The sequence below is a fragment of the Oreochromis aureus genome, linkage group 22 (assembly GCF_013358895.1).
Source record: "Oreochromis aureus strain Israel breed Guangdong linkage group 22, ZZ_aureus, whole genome shotgun sequence".
NCBI classification, from domain to species: Eukaryota; Metazoa; Chordata; class Actinopteri; order Cichliformes; family Cichlidae; genus Oreochromis; species Oreochromis aureus.
Window position 1 is genome coordinate 29962122 of NC_052962.1, and position 13827 is coordinate 29975948.

Consider the following 13827-nt stretch of genomic DNA (forward strand, 5'->3'; position numbering starts at 1 on the left):
TAAAAACGAGAGCTATAGGATTGGGTGGAGTTCTCCATGCTTGAAGAAATAAAACTAATCACAGACTTATTTTTGTTACAGCAGTAGTGTCTCTCTCTCTCTCCTCCCCTGCAGGATTTCTTTACCTCTGCCCACATAATTACAGGTGCACCTTTTAGAGAGAGGAAGGAGAGAAACGCAAAGGCGGCAGTTAGACCATTAAAGGGAGTGTGTGTGCTGTCTGTCGATGCAAGAGGAGGACCGCTCGTCATCATGATGCTCCTGCTGGGGACGGAATCCAGAAAGTGTGTTTTTATGACAGATTTGCACCGGACTTGATGGTAGTTGTTAAACTCTTACTTTTTAAATTTCCTTTCAGAGATAACCTGTTAACCTTGGCCTCCTTTTACCCTGATTGTTTTCTACATTGTTTTCATTAAATCTTACCCCTTCACCCCAAGAACCTCTGGATCCTAACATATGAATTTTGTAATTTTGCGTTCAATAAACGGACTAACACATTATCTGATTCTCGGCACCACACACAATGAATTGAAAATTGAATTGAAATTGAATTGACATTGGTGTGACCTGTGATTTTTTTTAATTCTTAAAAGAAAAAACAAGGAAAAATATTAAACAATCTTTTAATATTTCACAGATGTAAACACTGCTGCAGCAAAACATTACCTCAATAAACACATATAAAAAAAAAGTATAACTTAAATTTGTGTTAGTATGTTTCAGTTTTTTCTACAAAACATTTGCTAAGTGATTTTTAAATGTTTGTCACAAAAAAATAAAGAATCACACAGTATCCTGTTTCCTGTACAGTTTTACAGCTGAAATTCAGACACATACAATTTTATTCTGTCCTTTTGCTGCTGGTTTCTCACAAATACTTCTGTGAGACACTTTGCAGGATGTATCAGACCAACTCTTCAGGTAACCATGACTTTTATCACCCATCATTACACAGTCGTCCTCTCCCCAGTTGTCCGGCTCAGTGTCGTTCCAATAAGATAAACTAGGAGATGAAGATCAAAAAGAATTGGCTCAGTAAACGTTGCTAACTTTAATTTTAGAAATGGGATTTTTTTCCCACATTAATCAAACCTTTTGTTCAGTGGTGATCCGTCCACCCACAACCATCTGCCCTGCTCTGCTGAGTCTGTCAGTCCGATCCAGAACTTGTCTTCATGATCCGTCATCATGCGTCTCACTTTTTTCCCCAGGAATTCCTAAACAGGAAAAGTTGATCAAAAGTATTTTGTGACACTTTTCTCTGCTGACGAAATGTAAAGATGTGGTTAAATATGTGAGAACCAAAACTTGCAGCAGTGTTTAATACCTGCTCCTCTCTGCTGTCTATCTTAACCAGGTCTCCTCCTTTAGCTCTACACTCATCTCTGCTCTTGTTCCAGGATGATTTATTGGTAGAGAAGTAATAGCACTTTCCTCCATGTTGCTCCCAGCCTTCTTCACATTTAGAACATGGATCACCTTTGAAGATATTAAAGCAAAGACTTCAGTCAGGTGGAAGAAACTGTTCATATCTGTATAATTTGAAGTCAGCAGGAAGCTCCTTCTGTCCTGCAGGTACAAATCACGGTACTGTTTCTGTGAGTCCATCAGTGTTTCTTTAATCATCATCAGAGGACACAAATGTTTAAAAGAATAAATCCATAACTTATTTACCTGTAACTTCAGGAGGTTGTGGACACGTAGGCTGCACCGTGCTGCATGGTTTTGTTTCTGAGTCTCTTTCTTGTACCATAAAGGAAATGTAGATTAGATTTTTATTAGTTATTTAGTCTTTAGGGCTTTTTTGCACAAGATAACCAAAGTCTAACTCAAGTCAAATCATTGATGAATTGTTCTTAAATTAGTTTTAGTTCTGCTGCAAACATTACTGAGAAAAAAATATTTTTAATCAGAAAATTGTGCACACTCACTGGTAACACAGAGGGCAACAACAGCAGCAGCCAGAAGAGCACTGAGAACCAACAGGGCCACTCTCTCTGGGGTGACCTTTGACCTTGTGCTCGTCACAGTTTGTTGAGAGGCCTCTAAACATTCAAATGGAACACATATATCACAAAGATGTGAGCATGAATATGTACAGGTTGTGGATTCAACAATATGAACACATGATTTAATTCTTCGTTGCCTTATGTAGACAATGATTTGATAACTTATTTGTGTTTGCCGTTGGTATTCTGTTACAATATTTCTACCAAATCTTCATCAAACATAATGTAAACCAGTTACTTAACTGACCAATGAAACTCTTGATATTATGAATCTCTTTTGTTTTTTAATACAGTAGGATCTGTACCATCCATCCATTTTCTTCTGCTTATCTGGGGCTGGGTCACCAGGACAGCGCCTAAGCAGAGAAGCTCAAACCTCCCTCTGCCCAGCCACCTCCTCCAGCCTTTCTGGCGGAACATCAAGGCGTTCCCAGGCCAGCCAAGCGATATAATCTCTCCTGCGTGTCCTAGGTCTGCCCCGGGGGCATGCTCGAAACACCTCACTTAGGAGGCACCCAAGATTACCAGATGCCAGAACCACTTCAACTGGCTCCTTTCGATGTGGAGGAGCAGCGATTCTACTCTGAGCCCCTCATGGATCACGGTACTCCTCACTCCTCTAAGGGAGAGAGAGGCCAGTAACCCTTTAAAGGAAGCTGATTTCTGCTGGTTTCATCCATGATCTTGTTCTTAAGGTCACTACCGACAGCTCGTGACCATAGGTGAAGGTAGGGACGTAGACCGACTTGTAAATTGAGAGCTTCACTTTTAACACTTAGGTCTCTCTTTACCATAACTAACCGGTACAGCATCCACATCACTGCAGCCACAGCACCCTGATGGGGGAGTAGCGGCTCTCCCTTATCCCGTCACTCATGAACAAGACCCCGAGATACTTAAACTCCTCCACTTAGGGCAGGAACTCATCCCTGACCCGGAGTGGGTACTCCACTGAACTCTACTTTATAGTATAAAGTTCCTTGAGGCTACTGTTTTGGTGCTAGATAAATGAACCTGAATTAAACTGAAGCTTGTAAATAAAATCCTGGGCTGACTTAGGCAGAAAAACTAAGCACAGGGAGAAAAATGTAACCAGGAGACAAGAACTGCTCATTACTGCTCTTTACCTACCAGGCAGCTCTGCTGAAGAGGTCTTTGAGATCCTGATGCCTGAGTAAGTCAAATCAGCCAGAGAGGAAACAGGCTCTGGGCCTACAATGTAAAACGTAATTGCTATTCAATATCACGTGAATTTCTGTTAACTTGAGATAAAATATAGTTTTAAAAAAATATTAGTGCTGTCCGCATTAATCATGTTAAAATGACGTTAATGCCATAACCGCATTAAAGCAGCAAATCTAAGTTAGTTGGAATATTAATAGTGTTACCCATTAATATTCCAACTAACTTAGCGAGTTAACGCCGGATCGCCCATGCGAGGGGCTGCACTGCGCTAAGGCATTAATGTAACGTGTTGATGCCGTGCAGCCCCTCGCATGGGCGATCCGGCGTTAACTCGCTAATGGAGATTTGCAGCGTTAATGCAGTTATGGCGTTAGCGTCATTTTAACGAGATTAACGCTGACAGCACTAAATAAGACATATATTCACACTAAATTCAAAGGTAACACTTTATAATGAGACCCTAAGGACATGACAATGAAATGTAATTTTGATGTGTTTTTTTTTTTATTACAATGTAATGTTATTTACATAAAAAATACTTTGGTACAATAGAATAAAGAAAGTAACAAGTCAGGTTTTTACTAGAAACAAAGAAATTATTTTACTGTAAAAAAGAAATTAAGTATGGCATTAGTACATTTACAATACAATGTAAGTAATTTTAAGTAGTTCTTAATTTCTTAATTTCTTAATTCTTAATTTCTTAGTTCTTAATTTCATTGTGGGCGATTGTGGCTCAAGAGTTGGGAGTTCGCCTTGTAATCGGAAGGTTGCCGGTTCAAGCCCCAGCTTGGACAGTCTCGGTCGTTGTGTCCTTGGGCAAGACACTTCACCCGTCGCCTACTGGTGGTGGTCAGAGGGCCCGGTGGCGCCAGTGTTCGGCAGCCTCGCCTCTGTCAGTGCGCCCCAGGGTGGCTGTGGCTACAATGTAGCTTGCCATCACCAGTGTGTGAATGTGTGGATGACTGGTTGTGTAAAGCGCTTTGGGGTCCTTAGGGACTAGTAAAGCACTATACAAATACAGGCCATTTACCATTCATGGTGTTTTTGCAGAAGAAGAAAAAGCATTTCTACATCTTACATCATATATACACTGCACATTTGAGGACGTGGCCCCAGTTATGTCCTTTTATGCTCGAGCTGATGTGCATGTTGCATGTTCTTTTCCTTTTCCCCAACTTTATGTACAGGCAGGCATACAGTAGTGATTTAATATAGTTTATTGTTAATGTTCTGTTTAAGCAGTGAATGTGGAAGGAAAAAAGTTAGACTTGGCTCCATCATTAAAAGAGCACATAGGCCTACACATTTTGATGGCATTTATTTTTTCTTTTAAGTTACAAAGAGTGAACAGTCCTTCTCACATTTATATTTATATAACAAAAGTACAACTAAATAACTGAACATCCATCATCCACATCGACATAATGAACATTAAATAGAGATGTAAAAATATCAAGATAGAAAAAGGCAGGAGCAATATGGCCGCGTACAGTACAGCACATTTACAGTGTAAGACGGGGAAATATTGTGTTTTTCTTGTGAAAAACTACCATTAAAATTATGCACTAATTAAGTTACTTACTTTGTACTTAACATTACTCACATTGTATCCTTTCTTTGTTTCCTGTAAACACCTAACTTGTTGCCCCCTTGTTTAAGTGTACCTACATTTAAGTATTTGGACATAAATATAATATATATACTTGTATTTTAAAACATTAATTGAAATTGCACTAAAAATACACAGGGATTAAGCCATTAATAATAATAATATTGGATTGCATTTATATAGCGCTTTTCAAGGCACGCAAAGCGCTTTACAATGCCACTATTCATTCACTCTCACATTCACACACTGATGGAGGCAAGCTACAATTGTAGCCACAGCTGCCCTGGGGCAGACTGACATTAGTCACATTATAAAGTGTTGCCCATTAATATTCCAACAAAAAGCCAATAATATTACGATGCATGTTTGGTAAACATACCTTTAATAAGTTCACAAATAAATCAACTCACCTTTGGTTTTCCTTGTCCCTCTTTTAAATTTGACATCAGAATAAACTATTTCAGCTTCAGGCATTTTACTGCTGGGTGACCATCGGTGAGTCTGAAAGAGACGTTTCACAAGGCACAGACAAAATGGAAAACTAAAAAAAAACCTTTCTGTTAAATAGACAAATGGGGAGGACTTTACGAAGAACTGTTCCAAAATACCGGACTTTTTTTTTTACTCGTGGTTATTTAAAAAATGCTCTACTTCCTTTTTTATGTGAATAAAATAAATCACAAATTTTCCATAACACAGATGACATTGAAGAGATGATCTTTTTTGTTGTTTTAATGGTTTCAGACAAGTTTTATTAAGGAGTTGTAACTTGATATTTGATCAAACAAAGGAAAGATAATAAGCTACATAACAGACGAAGATACAATAATCAGCCATCTGCTTGTCCTGCTACTGTGCCTCATTGTTTTATCTCATAAAATAACCTTTCTCCCTTCTCGTTCTTTCTCTCTCTTCCTCCTTTTGCTTTCTCTTTCTATCCTCTATAATTGTGAATGTGTCTGTGTGCATGTGTGTGTGTTTGTGTGTGTGTGTTTTGTTGCATAAGTGAAGGGTTGCCAGGGTCTCTCTCCTACTAATCTTGCATAAATGCCATTTTATCTGCTGATACCTGGTCACATTTGTCCAAACTTTTGGTCATTTTGGCACACAGCAAGGTTTGGCAGAATTACAACTATCCTCCATTTTTATAAGCTCAAAGATACTTTGACAGCTGACTGACAGGCAGTGTCAGGATGAGCCCTGTTCTCTTGTTATTTCATGACAAATGAAGCAGAAAAAGACACAAATGAGTTTTCTTGGCACGACACATCGTTCCCAGCAGATACCCAAACAGGAGCGCAAGAGGCTGCACTGTCAGCAACAATACAAGAGAGAAGACTGACTGCACCTGGCAGATTAGAGCAGACTGATGATGCAGACAAAGCTTTCTACGACTTAAAATTTGCTAAAAATTTGCAACTTTAGGATTATCATATCCTGATAAACCAGACAGTAGATGAAAAAGGTGGATACTTGAGCTCTGTTTCGATACAGCAGCACGGGGAATGACAAATACCAGCAGGCTGTCCTCTACCTGCAAGCAGTAGCAACAGCTGAAAAGGAAGTATTTATTAGCTGCTCATTGGTTATATTATCTCACTATATTACTGGAAAGGCTACATTTCACAGTAAAAGATGTGATATGCTAAACCCAGCCTCACTTCTCCACCATACTTGCCATTGGGCTCTCTCTCTCTCTCTCTCTATGTATGTATATATATATATATATATATAGATATATATATATATATATACATATATATGTGTGTGTGTGTGTACAAAAAACTTTTCTCGGATGAAACTCAGATAAAATAAATGACATTTCACCGGGTGTCCAACTTCAGAGGCTGCATCCACCTGAGGACCCAGCCTTCGAGGTCTAAGTGGGCTGGGTCCTCCAAAAGCCGGGTAGGCCGGAAGTGAGCAACTGCGAAATTGGACGGTCTAGCCTTCAGAATTATGTCACAAACTCTCTCGGTGGACTTTAATAAACTCAGCCGGCTGCTCCTTGCTATCTAAAATATAACCAGACACTGCCTTAAATTCTCGACCATCTCACACTTCTATTTATTCAGTTCTCTGTTTGACATTTATTCAGCTGTGTGAAAACCCCGGAGGAACCCTCCCGAGGGATTAATAAAGTTTTATTTAATCTAATCTAATAACTGTAATCTCAGCCAAACCGATTCACTCAGGAACAAATAAAACACTGAAAAAAGCCAAACAATAACATTTTTAAGTTATCTGAGTGACTTATATATCATATTTAACCTGAGTAGTGAAAGACCGCGGGGGTTTGAAAATGATGTGCCAGGAGTTTGCTCTTCTCGCCAGCTCAGATATTTGAAGTTTACACAGCTACATTCAGCCTGAAAATATGTTAAAAGTTTATTTTGCGACTCAGAAAAAGTAATAAGAGTAATATTAAAACTAAGTAGCTAAGCAGCACTTGGCAGGGCCTGGCGCCTGTTGTTCGGTCAGGCCTCTTCCAGGGCGTAGGGGGCCTTCGGACCTCCGGGCCTGCGGCTCGGTTCACTCTGGCACAGCTGGCTGCCCCCTCTGGTTTCTGCTACGTGGCTGCTGGGTGACCCCTCGTCTGGGGCTCTCCTCAGCTCTTCCCAGGAGGGTGCCACGGATGCCCCTCCGGTGGTACTCCTTGGGCTCTCGCACTCTGGGGCCTCTGGATGTCTGGGGCCTGGATCTCCTCCATGCCTGCTTCATGCCCTGGGGGACGGGGCTATGGCTCCCTACACCCTCTAGCAGACCATTACATGGGGAAACCTTTTGAATATAAGCGCGCTGATCCACACAGGTGTGCACACGGGTGTTCACTGTCCATAGACATAAACTACACCTTTCTTGGCTGCTACCTCAAAGCATATTGTGCGCTGTCGGTCCTGCATGCTGCACCACAACATTCAATATTTAATATTTACTGCTGTTTAGCTAGAGTAATGCGATGGTGTTGTGTTTATTATGTTGCTCTTTTTTTTTGCTTGTTTTCTCTTCTTTTTCTCTCAACAGGTGATCCAGGAGTTTTTTTTTGTTTGTTTGTTTTTTTTCTCTCTTTCTCCTTTTAAGCCCTTTCTCACTGTCTCCACACAGAAGCAGATGGTGAACCACAGGAGTTTATAGCAGCTTTCCGAAATCTGTTCCCCCAGACCTGACGTACAGGACACACCGCTGGCTAGCTCTACTCCGGTGGTGTTTGTGGATGATTCGGCATCATGCAACCCAGACAACGCAGTAGGATATGCAGTGGTCACAGAACATTTCATCAGGATCATTATCATCTCACTATTCAGCTCAAGCAGCTGAACTTGTAGGATTAACAGACACATGTTAAATGACTTAAAATCAACCAGTCACCATATAGATATACACTACCAGTCAAAATTTTGGAGACAGCTTGTCACTTAATGTTTTTTTTCGATATTTTTACTACTTTCTACATAGTAGATACATACTGAAGATATATGAAGCAAGATGCATGGAATTATGTAGCAAAGAAAATATTGATAACTGTAAGTATGTCTTATATTTTAGATTCCTGACAGTAGCCACCCTTTGCTTTGTTGACAGCACTGCAAACCCTTGGCCTTCTCTCAGTGAGCTTCATGATGTAGTCACTTGAAATGGTTTTCACTTCACAGGTGTGCCTTGTCAGGGTTCATTTGTGCAATTTCTTGTCTTCTTAATGGAGTCGGGACCATCAGTTGTGTTGTGCAGAAGTCAGGCTGGTATTTGCCAACTGTTATAGCAAAAACCAATCAGCTATGTAAAGAGAAACAACAGTCCATCGTTACTTTAAGAACTGAAGGTCACTTAGTCCGGAAAATAGCTAAAATTTTGCATGTGTAGCCAAGTGCAGTTGCAAAAACTATCAAGATCTACGATGAAACTGACTCACATGAGGACCGGCCCAGGAAAGGAAGACCAAAAGTCACCTCTGCTGCTGAGGGTAAGTTCATCTGAGTCATAAGTCTCAGAAATCCCAAGTTAACAGCACCTCAAATTAGAGCCCAGATAAATGCCACACAGAGTTCCAGTAGCAGACACAGCTCTACATCTACTGTTTAGAGGAGACGGTGTGAATCAGGCCTTTATGGTCAAACTGCTGCTAAGAAACCATGACTAAGGAAAAGCAACAAGCAGAAGAGATTTGTGTGGGTCAAGAAACACAAGAAATGGACATTAGACCAGTGGAATCTGTGCTTTGGTCTGATGAGTAAAAATCTGAGATCTTTGGTTCCAGAAAAGGTGAACAGATGTTCTCTAGATGCATGGTTCCCACCGTGAAGCATGGAGGAGGAGGTGTGATGGTGCCTTGTTGGTAACACTGTTGGCGATTTATTTGACACTGAAGGCACACTGAACCAGCATGGCTGCCACAGCATCCTGCAGTGACATCCGTCCCACCCGGTTTGCGTTTAGTTGGACCATCATTTAGTTTTTCAACAGGACAACGACCACAAACAGACCTCCAGGCTGTGTAAGGGCTATTTGACCAAGAAGGAGAGTGATGGAGTGCTGCACCCGATGGCCTGGCCTCCACAGTCACCTGACCTAAACCCAATCCAGATGGTTTAGGATGAGATGGACCACAGAGTGAAGGCAAAAGGGCCAACAAGTGCTCAGCATCTCTGGGAACTCCTTCAACACTGTTGGAAAACCATTTCAGGTGATGACCTCATGAAGCTCATCGAGAGCATGCCAAGAGTGTGCAAAGGAATCAAAGCAAAGGGTGGCTATTTAGAAGAATCTGAAATATAAAACATGTTTTGAGTTATTTCACAGTTTTTGTTTAATACATATGTGATCATTCATAGTTTTGATGCCTTCAGTGAGAATCTAAAATGTGAATATTCATGAAAATAAAGAAAAACCATTAAATGAGTGTGTGTCCAAACCTTTGACTGGTAGTCTATGTCCTGCTATCGCTGTCACTGTCTCTGTTGCTCTTTCACTCTTCCTCTTACTGGCTGCTGATGCCACTTCTCAGCTTCACAGTCAGCTGCCCTAACTCCAACTCCTTCTCTGGGCCCCAGCAGCTACTGAAATACTGAAATAGGCCCTCTGACGAGACTGTGAAGCTCATTCCACAGCTGGCTGAGATTCAAGACCATAATTTTGAGAAAATTTTCAGTTCCCTGGAAATCCTAAGTGTTCTCAAAATGGAGAACATTATGAGCACGCTGATCATCCTGCACCCATCACTCAGGCAACAACCTGAATCCCAGCCTCCAGAGTTGAATGTGGGCCTCGTGCAGCCCCAGCCTCAGTATCCAGTGTAACCTCAGTAATACGAGTATCATTTGCAACTTGTGCTGTCTGGGCAGCCTGTGTATCCAGGGCCGGTCTCTTTACTATTTAATGGTTTCTGTTGTTTCTTAGTTGACTTTTCATTTTGTGATTCACGACCTTTTGGTTTTTTATTACAACATAAAAGCTTGACCCAATTTAAGTCATGCAACAGGACAATGACTATTTTCATTTCTCTGTTCTTGAAGATAAACATCACAGTTGACTGCTTTATATGACACAAATGTTATTGTCTTCAACTTCTGCTCTTTTCTAATCTCTGTGTCTCCTCTTAATATTCATCAGGTGAAGCTCCTGACTCTTAACATGCAAAATGAAACAGAGGGTCAAAGGTCACCTCAGAGAGAATTGCCCTGCTGGTTCTCTGTGTTTTCTTTGCAGCTGCTCTCATTATTCTTTACATCTCTGTGAGTTTGTGGTTTCCTTCAAAGTTGTGATACACAATAAATTAAATGACAAACAGAACATTAACAATAAGGATTTAAGCTATTATGATTTGTTATGATGTTTTATTAAGTCTCTCTTTTCAGTATTTGAATACAAACGGGAAACAAACAGGAAAAATAATCATCATGAAATCCAAAAACTTGGAAAGAACAACAAAAGCTATCTGCTGCTGCCCTCAAGTGCCCAAATGACAACATTTTAGGTTTTTGCAAACATATATTATTATTTATTATTATGTACAGCTTTGGGTAATGATCTGTTATATGTTACTATTCAGATTCAGAAGACTTTATTTATCCCTGAGGGGCAATTGAGAACTATTACATGAAAAACAGCCTACTATTATTACAGTTTTATCTGCTTACACTACACATATTTGCACCCACTATATCTGGAACACAGAGCAGACGCAGAAAGTTTCAGAAGTGACTCACTGTTGTTCGTTTATATTTTCACCTGCTGTGTTTCTTGCTGACAGAGTTGTTGTAAAATATTCTTTATCTGTTTTGATCCACAAAGTATTTGTTTCTCCATTTTAATGAATCAGTGTTTGAACACATGAGAACCAGAGAAACGCTCGAAAACCTCAAAGATGCTAATAAAAATTTCACAGTTAAACATAGACGACAGGTACAATGCAGATTTTGGCAGACTCGGATCTTCAGTCTAAATCAGTATGGATTTCTCTCTCTCTTTCTGTGTGTGTGTGTGTGTGTGTTAGCCTTAAAAGTACACATCAATTAGCTACAGTTTCATTAAAATAGGACAGTGAAACTGTGGTGGGGCGTGGTCTGCGGTGCCGTGCAGGGAGGGCAGACGCACCTGCACGGCATCCTTAATCACGCCCGCCGAGTTAAAAACATGGGGAATCAGGGGTTGGTGTGTGTTGTGGTGTGATGCAAATCAATAAAGATGGCTCAAAACACTGATCCCTGGACCTGCCGTGCCTTATTCACACCACAGAAACATTTTGGGGATTTCACATAACCTCAGGTGATGCCTATTACAGAGTGGGAAAACCAGCAGTGATCCTCTTATCAAGCACAAAAACGCTTGATGTACCATCTCTGACCCTCTAGTTTTAACTAGAGTTGGATGTCTCGAGACTTTATCTTTTGAATTAGTTAAATGTCAGAATAAAGAGAGACAGAGCTGTCTACTTTTTATCACTTTCATCAAATTTAGGAGAACATATACACTAAGTTTATTGTTAATTAATAAGAAAACTCCAGACGATTCCATTCTGAGCTGAAGAAGCTTCTGATAGGTTAGTAGAGTCCATGTGAGTAAATTGGTGGCACAGCTGTGGATGCATATAAGGCAAAACACAGAGCCTGTTTCTTTGACATGGGAAAATCAAGAGATGTCAACCAAAACACCAGGAAAAGAATTGTGGATCTCCATAAGTGTGGCTCAACTTTGAATACAATTTGGTGCCATTTACAATTAAGAAATACAGACAATTTCTCTCTTTACTCTTAAATTTAACAAATATGTTTTTTTATATTTATCAATCTAAAAAATAAACATTTAGTCTGATTTGATGTTACAATTAAAAAAGTGTTTGTGTTTTTATCTGAAGAGTATGTAAATATCTGGTTACAACTGTATATCTGATGATGTTGGTGTTTGGTTTGATTGTCAGCACAAAGAGGGAGGGAGAGGAACAGAGAGGGAGAGAGAGAGGAACAGAGAGGGAGATGGAACAAGAGCCAGGTGAGACAGACCGGTTAGTCAAATGGTTGTTTGCCAAAACATCTAGTACCTAGTGTATCTTTTTAGATACCATTTGTTACTTTTCAAATTCTATATTTATTAAGTTATGCAGGCTTGCTTGTCCTGCATATGTGATATTTTTTCCTATATGAAGTCATTCTTTTTTGAACAAAACTCAAAACAGAGCCTATAAATCTTTCAGTCATTTCAAAAGCGTCAGCTCTAAGAGCCGTGCTTAGAGAGTGCTTTGTAGTGAATCAGAAGAGTTGACTGCCATTGAGCGAGAGCCAGCTCCTCACTTAATTTCCTTTTGCTGCTCAGCTCTCACGCAGTGGCTCAGCTATGCTCCAATCTCTCCATATTGTGGAGAGATTGGAGCATAGCTGAAGATATAGGATAATATCAGTATGTGAAAAACAGAGAGGGTGAGAGACGCGACAGTCAAGTGGAGTGTGCGTCTGTCCTCTCAGTAAGTGAGTTAGACCGTAGACAACGCTGAGGAGGGCTGTGCGAGTGCATCGCAAAAACCTGAAACCCATAAACGAAGCAGCATCTGGCTGCAGTTTAAAGACTTTTTTGTCACAGTCTTGGTCTCGTCTCGACCTGGTCTTGGTCTCGGTTTAGGCTGTCTTGACTACAAGTCTAGTTTTAACTAAAGAGCATCAAGAGTTTCACCTGATTAACATTTAGAGGAGACACAGATGTAAGAGTTCAGGAAAGTGCAGAACGTGGATACAATAACATCAACATCAGTTCAATATAAAGCAGCAGAATCAGAAAATTAAACCAACAGATGCCGTTCCTCTAGACTGTAGTGCTGTAGTGGAATTGTCTACTGTGAGGTTAAGGCCATGTCCCTGATGGTGTGACAGGATGTAAACATTGATGGTGTCCCCCTCAGCTGAGCTGTAATATTAGCCAGCTGCGCACTTTTTTTGAATGATGGTTGATGGTTCTCTAAAGAGTAAATATTTCCTGCTAAACTCCACACAAGTCATGATTTATGACAAGAAATGCCGCTACTAACTTAAGTTTGTCACAGCACTTTTTGCTTATTTACTTGCTTGTTCACTTCTTTGAGCAATCCAAGGCAAAGTCCATAAACTGTAAATTTAAGTGTTTCTCTGTTTATTATTAATTAACACTTCTATCAAGTGTCAGACTAATCAGTTGTATCGAGATAAAATATCAAACACTAAAATGCTCAGTTACTCCTTTTATTCACACTGACATCTATTAATTGCTCAATTTTAAGGCAACATTCAATCCTTTCTTCGTTTCTCCTGTAAAATCAATAATAATTAATTAATAGTTTCTTCTGTAGTTGGGTGATGTATTTGTTGATTCAGGGGAATGTAAAATGTGTTGGGATATTTTTAAATAACAAAAATTGCATTTGAAAACACTTGAATACATTTCAGAGGTGCTCCCACATTTCATTTTATAATAATCAGATCAAAAAGGAAAAAAAAAATCAGATGCACAAGATTACTCACATTTTTTTATTATGTTAATTTTTTCTGTTTGTGACAT

The 13827-nt window shown here is 39.9% G+C and overlaps 2 protein-coding genes across 2 annotated transcripts in view; both read right to left on the reverse strand.

The window, feature by feature from the left end:
• Positions 1-13827, reverse strand: part of LOC116312161 (C-type lectin domain family 4 member E-like) — a 79645-nt gene that overhangs the window by 21081 nt on the left and 44737 nt on the right. The gene's annotated exons all lie outside the window — the stretch shown is intronic.
• LOC120435938 (hepatic lectin-like) lies at positions 659-5322 on the reverse strand. The gene is made up of 7 exons (XM_039606153.1): positions 5220-5322; positions 3144-3224; positions 1935-2048; positions 1678-1746; positions 1331-1482; positions 1096-1220; positions 659-1006 (listed from the first exon to the last, which is right to left on the reverse strand). Exons 1-7 carry the CDS (start codon positions 5281-5283, stop codon positions 829-831), a joined length of 783 nt encoding a protein of 260 aa, XP_039462087.1. The 5' UTR covers positions 5284-5322; the 3' UTR covers positions 659-828.